The 22,362-nt window shown below is 41.4% G+C and overlaps 3 protein-coding genes across 3 annotated transcripts; 2 read left to right on the top strand and 1 right to left on the bottom strand.

Annotated features, from left to right (window-relative positions):
• Positions 1–385: 385 nt before the first annotated feature.
• LOC108141699 (juvenile hormone esterase) lies at positions 386–2,332 on the bottom strand. The gene is made up of 4 exons (XM_017265182.2): positions 1,433–2,332; positions 1,167–1,380; positions 660–1,113; positions 386–608 (listed from the first exon to the last, which is right to left on the bottom strand). Exons 1-4 carry the CDS (start codon positions 2,321–2,323, stop codon positions 422–424), a joined length of 1,746 nt encoding a protein of 581 aa, XP_017120671.1. The 5' UTR covers positions 2,324–2,332; the 3' UTR covers positions 386–421.
• A 10,168-nt stretch (positions 2,333–12,500) lies between these two features.
• Positions 12,501–18,000, top strand: LOC108141711 (transcription factor glial cells missing 2). The gene is made up of 4 exons (XM_017265194.2): positions 12,501–12,829; positions 15,405–16,122; positions 16,182–16,275; positions 16,885–18,000. The coding sequence occupies exons 1-4, from the start codon at positions 12,819–12,821 to the stop codon at positions 17,865–17,867; spliced, it is 1,806 nt and encodes a 601-aa protein (XP_017120683.1). The 5' UTR covers positions 12,501–12,818; the 3' UTR covers positions 17,868–18,000.
• Positions 18,001–18,968: 968 nt separating this feature from the next.
• Positions 18,969–21,776, top strand: LOC108141900 (thioredoxin-2). Its single transcript, XM_017265514.2, has 3 exons — positions 18,969–19,100; positions 20,869–21,015; positions 21,322–21,776. The coding sequence occupies exons 1-3, from the start codon at positions 19,077–19,079 to the stop codon at positions 21,469–21,471; spliced, it is 321 nt and encodes a 106-aa protein (XP_017121003.1). The 5' UTR covers positions 18,969–19,076; the 3' UTR covers positions 21,472–21,776.
• The last annotated feature ends 586 nt before the right edge of the window (positions 21,777–22,362 follow it).

Below are 22,362 nucleotides of genomic sequence, written 5' to 3' on the forward strand. Positions count from 1 at the left end.
TAATGAAATACACTTTTTTAGTGATATAAACATTATTGCATACAATTTTGATCAAAGCTTTAAAAATGTTTTGAAGTTTTTTTTTCGGAACATAATTTGCCTTGCCTACCACCTCAAATTTCTCACAGTGCCTTAGCATGGCACGCGATCGACGACAACCCATAATGCACGACACGTAGAGCTGTTATCGGGTGCCGACTGTCGTATAATATATGCACCCACACAGCGATGACACGAAGACCCAAAACAACTTTCGGGGGGAGGCTCATCAAATTGGAGAGTTGAGAATATGCCAATTGGCTTGTCACTTGGCAACTGAACAGCGGAAAAACAGAAAAATAAAACAAAGTGAAGCAATTTAAATAAATATGCCTAGTGGCTTGTATTTGAAAAGTACAGTTGTGCCCAAAAGCACCACCCTCTAGACCTCCTTGGTCTGACGACGCCAGTTGAGGGGGAAGAGACGTTTCCAGATCTCGTAGCGCTCGGCATTGAGGTTCTCCTGCAGAGTAAGCTGTTTTCCGATATCCAAGTAGTAGCGTTTCTTGAAGCTAAATGGACGCCAGCGAATATCCCTCAGGGCCAAATCAGTGGGTTTATTGGGATCGCTGAAATAGTTACCCTTTAGTTGAGAACTTAATTGCACTTAATTTAATTACCCCTTATAAGCAAAGGCGGAGAACATTCGCACCATAATGTCCACCATGCGAAATTCTTCATCATCTTCAGTAAACATGCGGCTGATCGAGGGTTCCACAAACAGATACATCAGATCGTCGTGGTGAACCACCCCGTAGGGCGCATCTTCCGGATAATAAATGTGACTTCTGGCACCCTGATACGCGAATCGATAGTAGTAAACCTTCGTCGACCTGGCAGCCAGATGCACAAAACGATGGATTCCAAAACCGGTCAGGGCATCCGAGTAAAGATTGGCCAAAGCCTCCAGCGAGCGATTGGCATCGATGGGCTGCTCCTGAAAGTAGTGATTCCTCAGCTCCTGGCTTATGTTACCCACTCGTGGATCACTCTCGTTGTACATGAAGAACACAGGAGCCAGGGACTCGAAATTTGCATTCAGGGCACTCAACAAAGAAGGGCTTTGAAGGATGGCTAATAAAAACGTTATAAATTTAATAGAATTCTTAAGCTTTAAGGTAACATACACAAGGCGGGTCCAACAAACTCGTCCTTGGTCATTCCCGTTATAATGGGCACTTTCATAAAGTCATCGTTTTGATAGCTTTTAATGGGATCCTCTACCAGAAAGCGTTCCTGCCCAAAGTCCGGTTCTATGACAGGCTTCCATAAAATCAGAGGATTGTTGCGGTCAAACTCAAACATTTTTGGCAAGGTATTGGCGTACTCCAGGTAGTGTTTCTACAAATTATAGTTGTTATAAAACACTTAGGGAGCTACCTATAAAGCTTACTCCTCTCAGACAGTCCACCATTTCGGTGACATTCTCCGTGTGACAATGGAGCAGTGTGGCCTGCTTGGTGGCCACATCCATTTGGTGATCGGGCAGTGACCACTGACCCGTGACAGCTCCACTCATCACGATGGCCTTGTGAAAGAGACCCCTCGACATGGGCGAGACCATGTGCAGGGTCACAGCCATGGCACCAGCTCCATAGCCCAAGAGGGTAATGGAAGTGGGGTCTCCACCGAAGCGGGAGATGTGCAGCTTGACCCAGCGGAGCAGCTGCACCTGGTCCTTGAGGCCCATGTTTCCCGGAGCCTCCTTGCTGCCGGTGGCCAGGAAACCCAGCGATCCCAGGCGGTAGTTGAACGTGACCAGCACCAGTCGGCGATCCATGAAGTACTGGGGTCCAGCGAAGTTCTTGCTCTGACCGGACAAGGAGTAGAATCCTCCAGGATGGATGAACACGATCACGGGCCTTCGCACATTCGGCTGCGATTCGCTGGGCAGCTCCTTGGTGTATATGTTAACTCGCAGGCAATCCTCGCTCACATCGCTACTAATGAGTCCCATCTGCGGACACTTGGGGCCATCGAAAGTGGCGTCCAGGACATCAAACCACTGCTCCACCGGTTCTGGTGGCTGGAAACGAAGGCGATCCACCGGTGGCTTGGCATACGGAATGCCACGAAAGGCATAGAAATTGCGACCCGATTGCGAGGGCAGTATGGTGCCGCGGATCTTGCCCAGGGCTGTGGTGATGACCAGGTCCGAGAGCTCCTTGTTGTACCCAATGGGGTCGTCCTCATCGGGTACAACCTTGCCCAGATCCTCCTCATTGTCCGCCTGGCCAGAAATAAGCCCACAGAGGAGCACAACGCATCCGCAGAGACGCCACATTCTGCAAAAGCTCCACACGCGACACTGTGCCGGCTGGAGCATCAGATCCCGGCTTTTATAGCCCCCGTTCTGGCTGGGATTATGTCACATAAAGTGCTGCAATTGATGCGATTCCACTGGGACACTGACATTGGGCGTTTGCGTTCGCGTTCGCGATCGCGATCTCTTCCCATATCGAATTGCAAGAGTTCGGTTCGTAGTTAGTGGCAGTCCATAAATAACCCACCGCCGGCCACTCTTCCCACACACACACACACCCATTTGAGAGGTATCCCGACGGCCCACGCTTATCTTGGTGTTCTTGGTCCGCTCCAATTTTCCCACGTGAACTTGTTTGCGTGCCGGCAGCTTATTAGATTAGGTGTGCGCCGGAACACCCTGCCATAACCCCGGCTTAACCTCGGCGACCTTACCCTAAAAATTAGAGCCGAAAAGCGATCCTTAAATGCCCGCTAATGGCGTTTAATGGTGATCACAAAAGGTGCGCAAGTCATAAACTTTGGCGAGGGCACATCCCCTGAGATATCGCCGATGAAGTGTGTTAAGAGTGCCCATTGTGCCGACTTCTATGTTTCTTCCGCTCCCTCAAGTCACCTTCCCTGTTCCTTTTCCTTTTCCTTTACCCCAGTACTGTGTGCCAGATCAGACAAAGGCGTGCTAATTGGATTTATATTGGTCTCTCAGAAGAAAGGAACCTGGTAGCTGCTTCTGGCCAAGGGTCTCTGCCCGGGCAGTGTGAAAATGCTTTGTTTTCCACTCTCTGACAAAGTAATCCAATAAATATACTCCCATCTTCAATGGGAACTAAAGAAAGAAACATCCCTTGAAATATGTTTCATAATTATAAGGGCTTCGATCGAGTGTACTTCTCACTTATTGGGTTGTTAAAAGTTTGTAATTGAAGAAACTAAAGATCTGTAAGTTTGGTAACGAACTGAACACATTGTATATAATTCTAAAATGTGAATAAATTCACACAATTTATAAATCACGAATATATATTTAATACTTCTAATCTGACGAAGATTCTTTCAAGCCAAATTGCTTTATGTGGTAAGTTAAAATTTGTACTTTTTCAAATATTCATAGCTAATAAAAGCTGGAATTTTAAAACTTTTTTTTAGAAACTTCTGCTTTTCTAGAAAGATCTTTAAAACTGGAAAGGTTAAAATTTATCTCTTTGTTTAATATAAAAAAAAATATAATAAAAGCTGGAGTTTTACAACTTTTTTTTGCTTTTCTAGAAGATATTTAACAACTGCACTCACGCAAGTACAAACTTAAGTTAATTTAACTTAATTTTTTTAAAGCAAAACATTTATTTTTAAACAGAAATACGTAGTTTTTTTTAACAATCATTTATTTTTTTTTTATTTATGTTAGAACCTATTAAAAATATTTTGGTTTCATTGTCTAATTATTATGTCAATTTATTATGTGAATTTTAGTTTGGCTTGAGCTTTAATAGCTTTTGTGCTTAGCATCTGTAATTATATATTATATTTTCCGCAGGGGCTAAAGACTTTCAAAGACCACAAGCAACTGAAAACAGAGCTGTGAAGCGACAATTGATGACTCTAGCGGCTAGCAGCTGAAGAGGAATTCCTTTTGGATCTGAGGATCACGTAGAGGTGACATCTCCCGGGCTCCTTGGGCGTTGTTTTGTAATTCTGTGGTCGTCGTCACCGTCGTCTCTGTCGCCATCGTGCCTCGCATTACTAGGTAATTGTAACGTCAGCGAAGGCACGGGCTCGGCAGGTGGCACAAAGCCAGAAAAGACAGACGCCTTCGAGTGCCCGACGCTAATGACACCAAACACCAAACACCATACACCACACAGCACACAGCACACAACACACAGCATACAGCAACTGAAACGAAGATGATGTCTTGCCATGCGCCACAGGATGTGTCTGTGGCTCTGGACCAGGGTCTGAAGATTCCCGAGGGCGGGGTGTGAGATGTGGGGTTCGAGGTGTGAAGTGTGCAATTGCCCTCGAGTCATGGATCTCCTGCCGAGCGGATAGCCAAGGAAATCTTGGAGACGACCTGTGGTGATTTTGTGGGATTTTCCTTATAAAAATGTAAAGGCTCTTAATTTACACTCTGATTTAATTACCAGACATTTAGCGGAGTGACTTGTGTGGGCTGCAGCACGAAGTACTTGGAAAACACTGATAGCAATCAATATGGAAAACACCGATAGCAATCAGTATGGAAAACATAGATGGCAATCAGTGAGGCATTTGATAGAGGGCTAAAAATTGGCAAGCATCGCTGTCAAAAGGTATAATTTATTAGCCCGAAATTAGCATCGAATTCTGTTTTGGAAGTAATGCTATTCACCGGGCCAACCTCCCCTTCCCTCCCCTCCGGTAAATGTGCATTGACTAATGAAACGTTTGCCATGGTCGCAGTTGCATTTTTCGAGTGTCCTGCTGACGAGGTCGTTCTGGGCCAAATGATTCGAGTTATTTATGGCCCACAAAATCGTGGTGGCTGCTGCTCCCTTCATTGTTTCGTTGTTTTGGTTGTTTACCTACTGTTTTTGGTCCCACAAATTCCACATAAAAATTGCCAAATATTTCGCTATGCCTTTTGCGTATCCCGTTCGATTACTATTATTTGCCTGGTGTGTCCGCTGCTAATTTGAATGCGATAATACGCCCGCGATTCTGTTGTTAATTAGTGGGATTTGTTTAGGTGGTTTTTATTATGATTCCGATGGAGCCTCTGCAGCAGGCACGCGACAAAAAGGTGTAACAATTTATGCGGGAATGGCAAAGGAATATAGTGCATCAAATTGTTTGCTAGATATGGTAGGGACAACAAGACAAAATAAGTGTATAAAATAATTTAGGGTTTAGTTTAGGGACATTCCATTTCGATTCACTGAAGTTGAAGTTGTGATAATGAAAATTCTATTTCTTATTTTTTTAGTTACATCAAATTTGGTCATAAATATTTAAACTGTCTTAGTCTTTGAAAATTTTTAAAATATTAAAAATAATCTTGAATTGTTAGGTGCAACTGAAATAACATGGCTCTAAATTCAAAGCCCGATGCAAATAGGGAGTATTTAGGAGTACATGTGCTAAATGCATTTATCCAAAAAAAAATGAGTTACATACAAAAAGGCGACAATAAAAAAAAAATATTAATAAATTTTCCGGAATTTGCAATGCTTCTAACAAAGCAATAACCACATTTATCTGTTATGAAATAAAGGTTTCTTAACTTTAACACTACAAATTTTTAAGAACAAATGCCTTTTTAATTAAAAATAACAATATGACTTATTTGATATAATTTTTGGGAGATTGTTGCCTCTTTTCCCACCTTCTTGTTAGCACCCGTCCAACAATGTCCCTGAACAATGCAATTTAAATATCCATTAGGCAGCACTGCCTGCCAAAACAGCTGCCCCGACTGATGAACTGACTGTCTGACTGAATGACTGACTGACTGTCCGATATCAATCACTCCCCTGAATCTGAAGTCCTGCCATGGAATCCGCATATGCAAAAAGAGGCGCACAATCCGCAGCAGAAATAATCGGGACGACATAAACAGCAATCTGGGGGGGAAACGGTAAAAACTGTCAAAGGCAATTGTCAGTGGCTTTGTTTGGACTTGAAGGGGAAGTACCAGCCGCTGGAATGAGTGATTGATCATGCAGGGAGGGAGGGGGAGGGGATCAATACATCAATCTCGAGTGGGCTGAGACCGATGCCCAAATGCCCAAATGATCGTGGGAGTTTCTTGTTGTTGTGTATCTTTCAGTTTGCACCTTTACGAAACGGGGCTTGCGCTGAATGCTGAGCACGTGCTGGAGCTCCAGGCCCGTGGGCACTTAAATCTCCAAGTGTCGTCTAGTCAGAGCAACTGAAGCAGCCAAAAAGGGAAAGGGAAAGGCAAGGGGCAGGGGCAGGGGCAGGGGCAGGGGCAGACAGTGGTGGTAAGGAGACGAGCCAAGGACCAGCATAACTCGGGGCCAGAAGAAGTGCAGCTGTTGGACTGGCGGCTTGCCGCAGTCTTAGCCACTTCCTCTTCGTGGTCTGCTTGAGAAAAGGTGCTCGAGGAGTGGGGCCAAGTGAACCCGTGCCATTCCATCTACGTGCCCTGCATCCACACGCCCATAATTTCCGAAACCATATTAATTGTTGTTATTATTTACTTTGGTTCGCTCTGCGCCGCTTCCACCTGTTACCAGTTACCCAGTTACACTAATTGAATATCAATATTCTGATTCCGCTGACTGCACGCAGCACTTTTCATTTCTATAATCCCCCATTGATGGCCTGATAAGTTAGGCTCAAGCTCATGCTCAAGCTCATGCCATAATCATAATCGTAATCTTAATCGTAATCATAATCGTAATTAACTTAAACGGTTATGCGGACCGTTCACTTCTTGGCGTCTTTGATTCTCAATCCCCGTTTCCCGATCCCATCCAGCTGCTCTTGAGGCAGGTCAAGTCGTGCGTGCCGCTGTCGTCTGGTTTTCAGTTTGGGGCTGGGGACTCAGTTGGTCTGTGATCGGTGATCGGGGATCGGGGATTCAGAATCTCAACGGGATGGAATGGAATGGGATGACTTGATTACCGCCGCATGCGGGATGTTGGTCAGAGATTTCTCGGTTCGCAATTGCGACTGTTTTGTGGGCCATCTGCTGCTGTGCCGCCGTTCTGGTCCACTAAACGAAATCGAAATCCAAATCAACAATCCAGTTAGGCTCTCATCACCTCCCAGCTAGTCGGCGGGGTTTATCTTATCGCAGTATCTGCGACACAGGAGCACTGGCTTTTAATTAATGAGCTTTAGATAAAGAGTTTGGTCAGCACAAGGACAAGGGCAGAAACCCATTCTGAAAAAACAAGATAGTTATTAAACTAGGAGACGTCGCCTAAAATCTTGATAAACATTTTTTCAATTTTTTCTTGGATTATATTTAACTTTGACCAACCTTAAGGTGTAGTATACAGGGTATTATAAACCATTGTTATTTATTTATTATATTTAATGTACATGTTTTTTAAGAATACACACACAAAACATTCATTCTCGAATATTCTCGAAGTGACACGCAAATTTTAAAAGGAGTTTCAAAGTGATTGAATGTATAAGTACGAACTTTAAACGCGATTTTCTCAAAATTGTGGTTTGTCTCAATATTACTTGAAAACAGCTAAAATGATTATTCTCAATTTTTTACACGCGATTCCTAAAATTATTTTAAATATTTAAGCCAACAATTTTATTAAAAAATCAGTTATAGGTATGTTTTGAAACGTCATTTTGTCAAAAAATGTAATTTGCTTATTTTTTCGATTAATAACTTTAACGAAATCTTGTTTTTTTAATTTCTGAGGTGTAGTATACAGGGTATTCTAAACCATTGTTATTTATTTATTATATTTAATGTTCATGTTTTTTAAGAATACACACACAAAACATTCATTCTCGAATATTCTCGAAGTGACACGCAAATTTTAAAAGGAGTTTCAAAGTGCTTGAATGTATAAGTACGAACTTTAAACGCGATTTTCTCAAAATTGTGGTTTGTCTCAATATTACTTGAAAACAGCTAAAATGATTATTCTCAATTTTTTACACGCGATTCCTAAAATTATTTTAAATATTTAAGCCAACAATTTTATTAAAAAATCAGTTATAGGTATGTTTTGAAACGTCATTTTGTCAAAAAATGTAATTTGCTTATTTTTTCGATTAATAACTTTAACGAAATCTTGTTTTTTTAATTTCTGAGGATCCAGTTCCGAGATACAGAGGTCAACGCAAAACCCCTTTTCGAGATTCCTGGGATTAGCTGTAGCTCCTTTCCAAAAAAAATATTTTTACTAATACTAAGCCTTAAAATACAGGTAAAATAATAGTTTTTGATAAATTTAAAAGTTTTCTCAAAAAAAATTCTGCAAAATTCCCCCCATAAATTATTTTGTTGAGCAGACTAAAAAGCACTTTATTTCGATAAAATTTGATCTTCTAAGAATACCACTAGACTTTTAATCATTACGATTTTTCAATTTTAACACAGATAGTAAGACTTTTTGTATACCTGAGTGTAAATGCCCAAACTAACATGTACCCTTTAGTTGGACTTATCTTTGTAATTGGTGATTGAAACCAAAGCAAATTGATTCGGCTTGAAATTTGAACACTTCACAATAAAACTTTGCATAATTGCTGTGTTTAGATGCAGCCCTTTCCACCTGTGAATAAAGCTGCAAGGAAACCGCTAAGGGCCGCAGGTATCTAACTGCAAATGCAAGTATCCATCAATTGCTTCGATTCGATCCCATTATGAGGGTCGAGTTCCTTGACATGCCACTGCCGCAGTGGCCGGCCCCCAATCAAGCTGCTCATGAGCAGAGCACATTAGGGCCGGAATGGGATACCGCCCCAGGCTCATTATGCAAACAATAACTTGGGAGGAGGGGAGGGGGTGGGCTGGAGGAGGAGGACTACGATCGCTGGCAGGAGCCAACTACGCCGCGTTGATTATGCCGCGAATGTGCCGAATTTTCAACAGTCCATTTAGCTGATTAAAGTGTAGGACAGCGCGACTCCGGCAGCGATGCGATTTCGGGTAATTTCAGTGATGAGGAAATGGCAGGGTCTTTAAGCACCTCCGGTGCGAAAATTACAGTCCGCACTCTGCGTAATATTGGCACCTTACATTGGACCCCTCATACATTGGACCACATTCGGGACTCGCTACTTTTGATATCTTCCTTTTTGGCATTTTTTTTGTGTGACTTTTGATTGTTCTGTTAGGCGAAAGAAGTCATAAAATTAAATTTATGGGTCATAATTTTACGATCAAAAGTAATTCGGCCGGGCTGATGGCTTGTCATGGGGCTTGGAGCGATCGAAGCATTCCACCCTTGTAATTGGGTTCTAATCGAGCTCATTTATAAGAGCACGGCTCCAAGAGGGCCATTAGCATTGGCCTAACACGTCGAGGGCTCCCCAGACATTTGTCAAAATCTCTCAAAAATCAATTCCTCTTGTTCGCGTTAGTGTTGTTTCGGTATTTTTGTGGGTGATGTGAGTGGATATCAATCAGTCAATAGGCAATAGGCAAAACGTTAATCCGTCGTACCATATCTGTGTGTGATGAGCTTTGCTCTAGGGTCTGTATCTCTGACTTGGTCTATTAGCGGACCTCCCAGTGTGACGGCCAATTAATTGCGTAAATGGAAAAATTGCCTTCGGTCTTTGTCTTTGCTGGGTGCCACAAAAGTCACACTTCACTGTGGTCCGAGATTCGGCTACAGTCGAAGAAACATTTTGTGGGAATGTGTCAACAATCGAGTATATCTGTACAGACGCCATAGGGGTCATCAATATTTACAGTCATTCTTAATTGGAGTAAGCTATGATTGCATTTGTCCCTTGAGCTTTTTGGAGTTGCAGCGGCTTAAACTATTTAAAATTCAATGATTTTCAAATAATTTGTTAAAAAATAATTCATAAATTGAAACTTTGTTGCCTTCAAAAACATGATTGAAGCTTTAAGTGCGTTTGAAAATAAGTTGAAACCTATGGTACAGGGATAAAGCCAAAAAATACAGAAAAAAGGCCAAAAAGATTATATTAAAATAACAAACATTGTATTCTTCAAGCTTAAACTTTTAAGCACTTCTCCAAGTGCACCTCACCAAATTAATTATTAATATTTTTAGGTCGAAAACTCGGAAATCCATTACACTGTACACCAGTTTTTATTTATTTTAACAGATCGATGATTAATTTGATGCGCCAAAAACCAAATTATGGAATATTTTGGAACACAATGAGCCCCAATGACAGACCCTTCTTGTGGAACAGCTGGAGCTTGGCGCTCTCGGAGCACGCGCTCATTAGAGGGCCGCCCGATCCCAGCGTGACTCTGGATCTATGACTTCGAGGTGGGACTTGGACTGGGACCACGACCACACCGGGTGTGTGTACCTACATTAAACTACGCATGCTTATAAAATAATGTTGGGCAATTAATTGCGAAAACGCTAAGCAGCTGCTAGACGGCACAGCGAACCAAGCCAGATCGAGATAGATAGTCGGTTAAACTGTTTAGCTAGTTGTAAAATTGTGAATGTTTCTACCACTTTCTGGTGTGTAGTATGTGGTACGTGTATTTGTCACCCGTATCATTTGCTGTGGAGCGTTAAGGCGACAACAGCAGCAGCGGAGAGGCAAATGGCCAGCAGCAGCGGCCATTTCCAGGTCGTTTTTCGTAGTGCACCGTAGTACGCGTAGTTACGCGTCTTCAGGCCCAATCCCGTATATCTGGGGTCCAATCCCCTCCTGCCCTTTTTAATTACAAACAGAGTCACAGTGGATGAGCAGCGGCAGTGGCAATGGCAGCGGCAGCAACAGTTGCCACTGGTCGCTGTTTCCATTTTTGTTACCATTTACATTTCCTGTCAACGGCACTCACAATTTTCACTTTAACGCCTATTTGCTCCTCCATTTCTTTTTATTTTCCCCCTGTTAAATTGCTCTTCTTGGTCTGTTAATTGTGTGTGTGCGAGTGTGTGTTTGTGTGTGCTACCAAGTGGACGCATAAATTGTATTTTATTTTTTGTGGCCTGTAACTTTGGCCCAAATGGCGATGCGGGCTGATCAGGTGAAAACAAAAGACGCAGCAAGCATTAGGCCCAAAGTACCCCCGACCCCCCGAAATTCACCCCCTGGCTGATCTGGCCCTGATATTGTGGCCACTTGTGTATTCTCATGTTGTGGCCCCTAATAAACTTAACTTACTTCTAAGTCAACGACCAAAGGAAAGTAGCTTCGGGTGGAGAGCAGAGCAAGAAGAAAAGAGGAGAAAATAATACAAATACTAACCAATTTTCTATGTAATAAATGATTAGATATAGAGTTCATTGTTCTTTTATAACATAGACAAATAATTATATATTTGAAAAAATAAGAAGAAAGGAATTATATCATATTTCAATAAATTAAAAAATTTTTCAAAAGTAGCTTAAGAAGTAGCAGATCAAAAATAGTTCTCATGCTCCATTCAAAAGGTGGAGAAAATAATACAAATGTTAACCAATTTTCTATGCAATAAATAATTATATTTATATTTAATATTACCTTTTGTAATTAAAGTAAAAACAGATAAACGTATTAAGTGAATTCATTGTCAAAAGAAATTCAATGAAAATGTTCAAATCATATTTATTTTGATAGCGATGTAAATAAAATATATTAATAACAATATAAATACAGTTCTGCAAAAGTTTTGTCCTCCTTGAAAAGTGTTAAAAAAGTGCCTTGATAGGCAAAATTTATATATTGTTTATGTTTAATTATTTACCAATATTGTAATTGTAAAGAGTCACTCTAAGTTCATCAATATCTTGGCAAATATATTTTTATATTTATTTAAACATTTGTATAACTATTAATAATGTATATTATTATAGTACAGAAGGGGTGGGAATAAAGTGAAATTTGAATTGTTTAACGTATATAACACATAGAATTAACCCAGTCCATTAATCATGCCACTAATCTGCCGAGCATTGCCAACGATAAACTCTGGAATATCTATGCTCTCTCTGTGGTTGCCATTGCTTTTTGTTGGCATATCCTTAAACAGAACAATGGGGAGCGATAAGCGGCATAATAAGTAATTAAATTTCTGTGATGCTTATCGAGTACATATGTAGCCTCCACCCCCCCCTGTTTCAGATTCCTCCATCTCCATTTCCCTCTCCGGAACTTCAGAAACTCTCAAAAGAGAGAAACCAACGAAGCGGTGGAATGAATGCGAGTGAGAGCGAGTTTATCCGACCAATCGCAGGCGAGAAGCGACTGGAAGTGAACGCTGCCGGGAAGGCAATGTATCTGACGGATACGTTTTACCACTCCGGCAGCTGCGACGGCTCCTCTTCGTGCCTGCGTGGAGTTTTTGGCAAATTATGCGGGTGGCTCGTCGCTGCCGCCCCGTTCCCCGCTCCCCCGCCTCTTTGGCATTTTGTTGGTTTTTGTAGGTGGAGCCAGAGCCATAATATCATTCCTTTGTTGACAAAACTTGGCACCACTCGCTCGCCGAAGTTTGTTTTTGTCTGCTGCTGCTGCTGTTGCCGCCGCTGCTCTTTTGTTTTTCGTATCTGCCAGATACGCGCGCACATCCCGCCCTGCTGCACACAAATCGCTCGCTCACAGGTTGCTTGGGGCCCATCGAAAAGGTCGTCATTCTCACGGCTGTCTCCCGTCGTCGGCGTCGCGTTCGCAATCCGAGAAACTAAGACTAGCGACGGCTATCCGCGAGATACAAGACACAAGTGCCACAGTCGATACAAGTGTCGCCTAATTGGATTACAATGCCCGAGTGTTGCCTGTGCGAAGGGCTTTCAAGGCGTACAAAACTTATTTAAGAGCCCAGTTAATTGTTTATTGGATACAACACTTATATCGCTAAATATCTGGATTAAAGAAGCTGATTCATTTGGAATATGGTTGTTATGTAAGTTCTTAGCTATCTCCTTTGACGGATAAAAACTTTTTTGTTTTTAAAAGAGTGCCTTTATTTATTGTTAAATATATGAAATACATAAAATCTTAAAAACTTTTTTCGTACAACCGAGTCAATTATGAAACATTATTCTTAATAAATTCATTTCTTTAAATCCATGATTTAAAGCAAAAGTTGTTTATAAGTCAATCAATAAATAAAAAACATTTTCTATAATTATTATAATTACAAATAAAATATGTTTGTATTAAATTATTTAAATTTGTTTGCTATTAAGAACACACTTACAGATAAGGTTAATAAGTATAAATATTTTTCATAAAATACGTTGTGCTTTACAAAAAACATTCAAGAGCTTAGATTAATTTACAAAATGCCATTAACATAGATAATATTCCTTTTATCGGAGTTTACTGAATAACCAAGTAAAAAAATCACATAAAATACATTTCTGCGCTTTTGTTTTGATTTTTTAAAGCATTGAAATAAAAAACAAAGTACCAAATTGCAAAAAATTGCAGCTGATAACTTAAATAAATTAAAATTCATTAAATGCAATGCTTTTAAATTCAAGACATTAAAAATGTTTAAAATATTTCCATATTCGTATTCCTGGTTTAATTTAACATCATTATTTGTTAATTCTTTTGGTGAATCGAAAAACTCCTTCATCATTCCCAATAAGAACCCATTGAGTCATTGTTGACACGCGCTAATCCCAAGCATCTGCGTAAGTGTTGAGCTTACAAACACCTCCGATCAATCTGAGATGAGGAATGGGCCACAAATCAAACGCTAAAGAGGCGGCGGGGGAGGGCAGGGAAAATGTAAATGATTCAAACGCTTTATTATCACGCTGAGCATGGGCCACAGCTTAGTTAATGGCACTCCGCTCTAGACCGCTCCAGTCCGCTTCAGACCGCTCCAAAGAGCCGCGGGGTGTGCCTGGGATCGGCGGACCGGCGGACCGGCGGACCACACACAGTCGTGGGCGAAGCGGCGCTCGAGTGAAAGGGTCAAAGAGTCGATACCCCGACCCCAGCCCCAGGCCCTCCTCCGATTTATAGAGACATATTTTCTAGGTGACAAACTTATTATGAGCCCAGGATGAGGAGGAGACCCAAAAAAAAAAAAAAACACAGATCGGGAACGAAGTGAGACGCTATCAGCATCAGATAAGCGCGACTAACGAGCGCCCCGAAGTGTCGAGCAGTCAATTTACGGACCCAAAACAAAGCGCACCACTGACCACGAACAGGTTCAATCGGTCTATCGGGGGGAACCCAAGCGGGGACCACCAAACGATCTTAGGGTTCAGGTATTCAATATTAGACAGCGTGCAACCTGCTGACTTCCAAGTACACATAAAAACGCTCGGGGCATCAGCAGACAGACTGGACAGAACGCGATCCAAACAAATTTATTGCTAATTGCTGAGCGAGTCTCTAATAACTCCCACACATGGAGAATCTCGACCGAGGCCCTCCATCGAGTCTAGCAATTCTGCGCTGACTCACGACCGTAGACTCGGTTTAATTTGCTTCTCCCACCGCCGCAACTGGCGCTCGAATTACGGTTTGGGCCAGCTTGGATTACCACTCGAAGCGGATTTGGGGTTAACGGTACCGGCCCTTTAAACTGGGCCTAAAGAGCAATGCGTTTCATGGCGCTCGTAAACTCACAAACGTTTCATTTGATTGGCATGTATTTCGACCCCCTACGAAACAGTTTAGGGCGCACTTAAGATAGGATTTCCATTTCCTTAAACGATGCTTAAGCTTGAGCGATTAAGTCACACTTAAATGGATCACTTAAAGCGTTTACTTGCGGCTATAGCGTGGTAATATAAAGTGCTTCAATGGAGGATCAAATTGTGACTCAGCAATGCCCCACATTAAATTCCAAATTGAAATAGTAATACACACCTTCTGCAAGGGTATAGAAACAGAGGTATTCAAATTTAAAGAGCAACGAAAAGTAAATGTTTATAAAAAGTAAAGATAAAAGTTAATATTAAAGCATTGGAAAAAAGTTACTTATATTGCAGCAGGCTTTAAAGAACTCATATAAACAGTTCATAATTGTTTATTTAAGATAATTTCTTGAATATATGTTTAAAGTTTAAATTAAACTAGTTTTGAATCAAACTAAATATATTTAAATGTTCTAAAATTTAAAGGGCTACCACATGCTTTCCTTTAGTTTACCATTCATTAGAAGTTTATGTTTTGATCATTTAAAATAACAATTTAAAATAAGCGCATAATGACCTAAATCTAATCACCAAGCAAAGTATTATAAATTTTTTATTAAATGGGCGGTTGTTTGAGCTTTTAAAGTTTTAGTGCAGTTAGCATAGCGTAGATATAAAGGAATCTGTATAGCAAACGCTAACTTTCAAATTTTAAATGAATTTGAACCGACTCTGTATAACGAATTTGTTCGGAACTTGTGCTGCACGAGACTAAAAAGTGTTCGCTGTTTTATGAATGAATCAACACCATTGAAATTTAAGCAAATAATGAAACTAATAACTTATTTTAAATGTAATCTAAATCTCCTCCAGAAATGGCTACACCTTCAAGTCGCAGCAACTACTTAACCAGCAGCCCGATCATTCCCAGCACGCCCAGTTTGCCCAGCCCCATAATCCAAGTGCTGGCCAACAGCAGGCGGGTGGATCCATGACCATGCCGGCAGCCTCGGGGGGCAAGGGAAAACGGGAGTGGGACATCAACGATGCCATCGTGCCCCACGTTCCGGACCAGGAGTTCGACGAGTTCAACGAGTGGAGCGATGGCCATGTCCGGCACATCTACTCGCTGCACAATGAGGAGGCCAAGAAGCACATCTCCGGCTGGGCCATGCGCAACACGAACAATCACAACGTGAACATCCTGAAGAAGAGCTGCCTGGGCGTCCTGGTCTGCTCCCAGCACTGCACCCTGCCCAACGGCTCCAAGATCAACCTGCGGCCGGCCATTTGCGACAAGGCCCGCCGGAAGCAGGAGGGCAAGGCCTGTCCCAACAAGAGCTGTCGTGGCGGGCGGCTGGAGATCAAACCGTGCCGGGGTCACTGCGGCTATCCGGTGACCCACTTCTGGCGCCATTCCGGCAACGCCATCTTCTTTCAGGCCAAGGGAGTGCACGACCACCTGCGTCCGGATCCCAAGAACTCCAGCGTTTCCAAGCGGGCATTTGGACGGGTGCCGCTGGGCGGAAAGTCCGCCAATGGATCAGCCGGCAAGAAGTCCGTAATTGCGGGTCTGGTGAAGCAGGTGAAGGTGAGTTAAGGAATTTATACTCTTTGGAAGCCAATTCAAGAAATGTACTTCTCTTACAGCAGCAACAGCACAGTCTGATTAACAAGGTCCTTAAACGTCCTGCTGCCAGCAATCCTTTGACCCACTCCGCTTTGGATCTTTACCAGTTTAACGGTAAGCAGATAAAAACAAGGGAGAGTATTCAGGAATTTTTTCATGTAATTGGTATCCTGAAGATACTTATTCAGTTTTTTACTATAGCATTAAAGATTTGATCTCGTCAGAAATAGTTTGGATATATTTTAAATCAACAAATCAATTTTTTTTTAAATTTGTAAGTTTTTTAAAATCTTTATAATTAAAAGGGTTTTCAGTACGTATTTAATATTAAGTACGGTTCTTGAACAAATACACGGCGAAGACCACTTCTGCTATTTTAAATAATAATAATAAATATTAATAAATAAAAATCTAGTAATCATTTTATCTTTTAAATACAATATAGAATATAAATGCTCTTTTTAGCTAGGGGTACCTAAAAAATGTCTGTTTTATAATTGATATCCTTAAATTCCATATTGCGTTAAAGATTTGATCTATCTATACGTTTGCCTAGCTTATTATTACAGAAGAGTCTTTTAAGGTTAGCGAAACTAAACACCATATTATTTCTAATCGAAGAAGAAAAGTTATTTTTTAAAAATGTATTAATTTATGAGAATTGAGGAGATTTGTAACCGAAAATATCAATTTTATATGAAATACCTATTCTTTGCTCCTTAGCTTGTGGCAAGTGCACGACCTACAACCACTGCACCTGCAGCTACCTGGAGGACAACACAACGGCGAGGAGCCACCAACTGTCGCAGTCTTCGAATTACGGAACCAACTCCTGGCCACTGAGTGGATCCGAGTCCTCGGCGCCCTGCGAGACCGCTGCGAATGTGTTCACGGTCAACCACCAGCACATCACGTATAACTATCCCATCTACCATGCCACTCCGACGGCGGCGACGGCGGCACCCAGCAAATCGCCCAGTTTGCCGTATACCTGCAGTATTTCGGAACTGGCCGCTTACCAGCAGTCCTCGAGTGGGAACGCCTACTCGATGGGCGCGGGTCCTGGACATGGGCACACCCAATGTCAGGCACTCGCCTACGAGTCCAGTCCGCAGTTGGCCACTCCCGAACCGGAGTTCATCAACTACTCGCAGATCAAGCATTTGGGTGGTGGCGGGCAGGAGGAGATCGGCTGCAAAGGGGAGCCGGGGGCGGGGCTGGCGCCCACCATAAAGTACAATGCCACCGTGGAAACACAGCCGTATGTGGAGGACAACTACGACTACTACTACAGTCCCAAGGCGGAGTACGAGATGCATCAGCAGCATCACCACCACCAGCCGACCCACCAGCAATTCGGGGGAAATCAGCCGGCGGGTCACCACTACTACGAGAGCGGGAGTGGTTACAATGGAGTTAGCTACTTTGACACGGGACACGGGACCACCACGACACCGGGGAATACGGCGACCGGAAACAGCTTGGAAACCGGATACGGAAGCTACTACGATCACTATACCAGCTACGAGCAACAGATGGCGGCAGCGAGTGGATTTTCCCCAGCCGGAGCATCCACTATCCCGACAGCGGCTCCGCCCCCAGGTCACCCACCGCCTCCGCCCACGCTGACGTACCACCACCATCACCACCACCACTTGCATCACTCGGCGGCAACAGCGGCGCTTGCACCATCGGCCACCCATTGAAATAGTACTTAACGATTCCGGACGCCGGAGCATTAGTCATAGTCGATAGCATAGCATAGTATCATAGTGTTAGGGTTAGTTGTGAAATCTTAATTTCCATCTGTACGCGTAGTGTTACAAAGTTTTCTCATTGTTTTTCCCGGCAAATAAATTATGAAAATATGTTGATTTGTAAAAGTGGATTCTTTCTGATTTGAGGATCAAGGAATCCATTAGGATTGTATGTATGAAAAATTGAAAATAAGATTATAGCAACCAACTGGATATAAGTAAGCAACTTTTTTTGAAATCGGTAGGCGGAACGAAATATTTAACATCTTTTAATCCCGTCTCAAATTTTATTATTATTTCCGTAGCTAAATGTTTTTAATTTTATAAAAGCGCCTACCGATCTCGCGTTGAACCACTGTAGACATGCTCTTTAATAAACCCACCATGATAGGGAATTCACCTCCACATGACGCACAGTGGGTGACGACCACAAAAACGACGGTTATTTCAAAACACAAGTAATGAATGTTTGGTTTTCTTGTTGGACTCCCTTACATTTTCTTTTTGTTTTCATTTTTCAATAAGTGAAAAATAATTTTACTGGCTGGTTTGATGCCTATTTTATTATTTATGTCGAGTTTTGGTATAATCGATTTACCAGTGTCAGTTATCAAGGGCTAATTTTACAAGTCATAAACAGTAATAGTTATTTAGTTGTTAGTACGTATATATTTCAAGATGCCATTTTCGAAGCTTACCAACTTTTTTACATTTTATTCGGGGTCTTACATTTATCTATACGAAGGAATAACGATAATATGAATGGTGAAGCTAAACAATAACAAAAAAAAATAACTATGCTGTTCATCAATAATTGCAATTGACTTCGAGTCAATACAAACTTTTATACCTTAATCTTGCCCTCTAACATATTCGAATCTAACGTTTTTTGAAAACGCCACCTTCCGTTTTTTTTCTGAACCAGTGCAGAGTTGCGGTCCTACCTACCCACCTCGAAGGGAAACCCACCTCCACCAAGCGACGCCGGCGGTTCAGAGAGAGAGCGATAGCAAGAGAGCGAGCGAAAGTCTATAAAAGCAACCACAACACGCTCATCTTTGAAAAAAAATCTAGCTGCGTGGTGTGAAGAGCTGCCCGAGTGCTAATTAAGTAACTTTTGTACATTTCTACCGGTTCCAAATCAAATCCACAGCCAACATGGTGTACCAGGTGAAAGACAAGGTGAGTCATTTCTGCCGGATATCGGTCCATCACCGTAGCGTCATTGTCATCTGTTGGGTAACCCGAAAACCCCCCCCTTGACCCCGCGGGTCACCAAAACATGGCATTTTCCAATGGCATTCCAATTACCCACTCACTTTACTCTGAGTGATTGGATTTTCTACGCTTTTTGCCATACGCTCCAACACAAACGAACAAAACTCACGAACGGTCGAAACGAGCTAGAAAGCAGACACCGTTACGAGAAAGTTCGAATAGTGAAATGATATCATCCTCATCCCGACCCTGGAACTGACCAAAGAGCAAGTCTCAGCGGAAGCCGAAATTTGAATTTTCCCAACCGCATGCCCAGAGTTCCATTGACTAATCTGAAATAGTGTCAAGCATAATATAAGCAAGCATATAGAGCTATCTGTATGTGTGTGTGTGCGTCTGGAATGAGTTTGCAGTTCATTATCGCGGTCGACTCTGGGTTTGTTGGTTAGAAATATTGGAATAGTTGCTACAGCACACGGAATGCTCACCGCTGAAAAGTTGCGCGCCATACAAAAGCCGACAAAAAAAGAGAGGAATTCAAAAAGGGGTAGAGTTTCTCAGGGTACGACAAACCGGTCGTGAGCGTCTTTCATAAATACAAACATTACGTCAGGGAATATAAAAAAGTAAATAGTTGAAAGCATTTCTGATTATTTTATTTCTCAATATTCGCTTATTTATATATAGAACACTCTTAAGCAGTGCCCCCTTGCGGTCTAATTTTATACAGCAAGCCACAAAAAAATATGTTTGGCGACCAAATAAATTAAAGCAACTTAAAACCACCAGAACATTCTTCGTCAACAAGTCCGACTCAAATGTACATATTATTACATACAATTGATTAAGGATTTAGTAAACATTAGGTTTTTTTATTACTCAGATCTTCTATTAAAAAATGAGTCAACGGTTTCCTAAAATTACCATTATACATTTGACTCATCTTTAAATCAAATAGTCTTCAACAGTCATCAAATACTATAGATCAGTTAATCATCTCAAGTTAGATTTCTCCACTGGAAATGTTCTAAGCTTGATCAAAATATTATTATGGAATAACAAGTTGTTTTAGGCAAAAACTTGTTTTAAGATAAAAATTACCTATTGCCTTATGCAAATACCACTAAACCGGTTGCCCCCCGTCCATTGGAAATCCACAATTTCATTAGAGTCATTTCTTTGCATGTGTTCTGCGATTGCCATCGTTAGCAATTAATTAAAGGTCACTGGGAAAACGTGACATGGGCAGGGCAATGGTCTGGATGAAGGGGGAAGGAACTGCCCACAACCACACCTTTCGGAATACATATAATTTCGGAATTTTTGAAATATTGATTTGTTGCCAACTTGTTCAAATACAGAAACTGAAATGCAATAGCCCCAAATTCACAAGTTCTCTGTGTTATTGGGTACAAATATTGAACCCGTCAATCGTTGATTACTATGGCCGATTACAACTTGGCAACTTTGGGTTTTGTCTGACAACTTTGGGGCAGAATGGAGTCCACCTTATCGGGCACATGTTAGAGATAATGAGTGGGTCTGCTACATCTACATACCCACCGGATCAATGCTTGATAGCCCCAAATAATATAGTTCGAAATAATGTTAGCAACTTTGGTGGGTAAAGTGATTGGAAATAGGACGCCCGGGTGTGAAAAATCAATAGCATTCATGTTAACTGATCCGTAAAAAGATAACTCAAACTAACAATTTCAATTCCATTTTGCAGAACGACCTCGATGGACAGCTGACCAAGGCAGCCGGCAAGCTGGTGGTGCTGGACTTCTTCGCCACCTGGTGCGGACCCTGCAAGATGATCTCGCCTAAATTGGCTGAGCTGTCCACGCAGTATGCCGACAACATCGTCGTCCTGAAGGTAGGTTTCAGAAAGATAAGGCTTTAAACAAACGCTTAAAATGTTTTTAAGCTCTATATGGACTGCCCTGCATTGCTTTACAAATACTTAGCCAATTGGTTTTTTATTATCTTCTATAATGGCAAAGATATAGCTACTAAGCTTGAATAATTTTATTATTCAACTTATCCAGTTTTTATCATTAAAAAGTTTATTATAATGTAAATAGGCCGCTAATTTATTGAGTAGTCAATGAAATTTTTGCAATTTTATTTAACTTGTTTAATCATAAAATCCGAATACTTATCAAACTCTCTTCTCCAACAGGTTGATGTTGACGAATGCGAAGACATTGCTATGGAATACAACGTATCTAGCATGCCCACCTTTGTGTTCATCAAGAACGGCGTCAAGGTCGAGGAGTTCGCCGGAGCCAACGCCACACGTGTGGAGGATGTCATCAAGGCCAACATCTAAGGAAGACGTCTGGCCGTCCCTTCGATCCACCTATGAGTTCTCTTCATACAATTTAGTTAATTATTCCATAAGTGCAGGGCTTGCTGCGTTCCTCCTGCTCCTGATCCTTGCCAAGTGGAGGATTGCAGTGGCAGCAGCTGGAACCGCAACAAAAGTGAGAAACTAAGTGGCTTTTAATCGTAAATTTGCTTAATTAACAAAAACAATAAATCACACAAAGATTGTTCACTTTTGTATTGAAAACATTAAACAAACGCAATTTGTAGCCAGTTGTTCAATAGTAACAAATAAATGTAATACACATATATGTACGCCGTTTGTAATAAATCAAGGTTGGCTCCAGCCTTCTAAGGGGGAGAGGGTCTCTAAAATATGCAAACGAAATTGTGAAATGGAAGCCAAATCAAATATCAGTATCATAATCACACGGACAAAGCCTGTTATGGTTAAGTAATAACGATTAAACTCGGATAACGGTCGATGAGATAAGATATGGCGGAAATATTTACCGAACGACCGACAAATGAAGAGGGTGCTCAAAGTGCTAGTTCCGGAGTCAAGCTATTTTCCAGTCCGCAAATTCAAGTTTATTTTTTTAAGTTGATTAAAAATTCTGGTATTTTTTGTTTTACTTTTAAAAATATATATAAACAAATATATGTTTTTAAATAAGATATAAACAGGCAATACTACAACATTTTGACAACATTTCTGATCAATATATATACTGTTTACCACTGCTTTTTTATAAAAAAATAGTTATTTTTTAAATTTTGTTAAAGAAACTATACAAGTTCTACAAATATAAAAAGAAACAAGGGTATGCGACATAGTTTTCAACGTAATCTATTTGAAAACGTAATCAATTGTAACGTATATTTTAAAGGATTT

The sequence above is a fragment of the Drosophila elegans genome, unplaced genomic scaffold (genome assembly GCF_018152505.1).
Source record: "Drosophila elegans isolate 14027-0461.03 unplaced genomic scaffold, ASM1815250v1 contig_814, whole genome shotgun sequence".
NCBI classification, from domain to species: Eukaryota; Metazoa; Arthropoda; class Insecta; order Diptera; family Drosophilidae; genus Drosophila; species Drosophila elegans.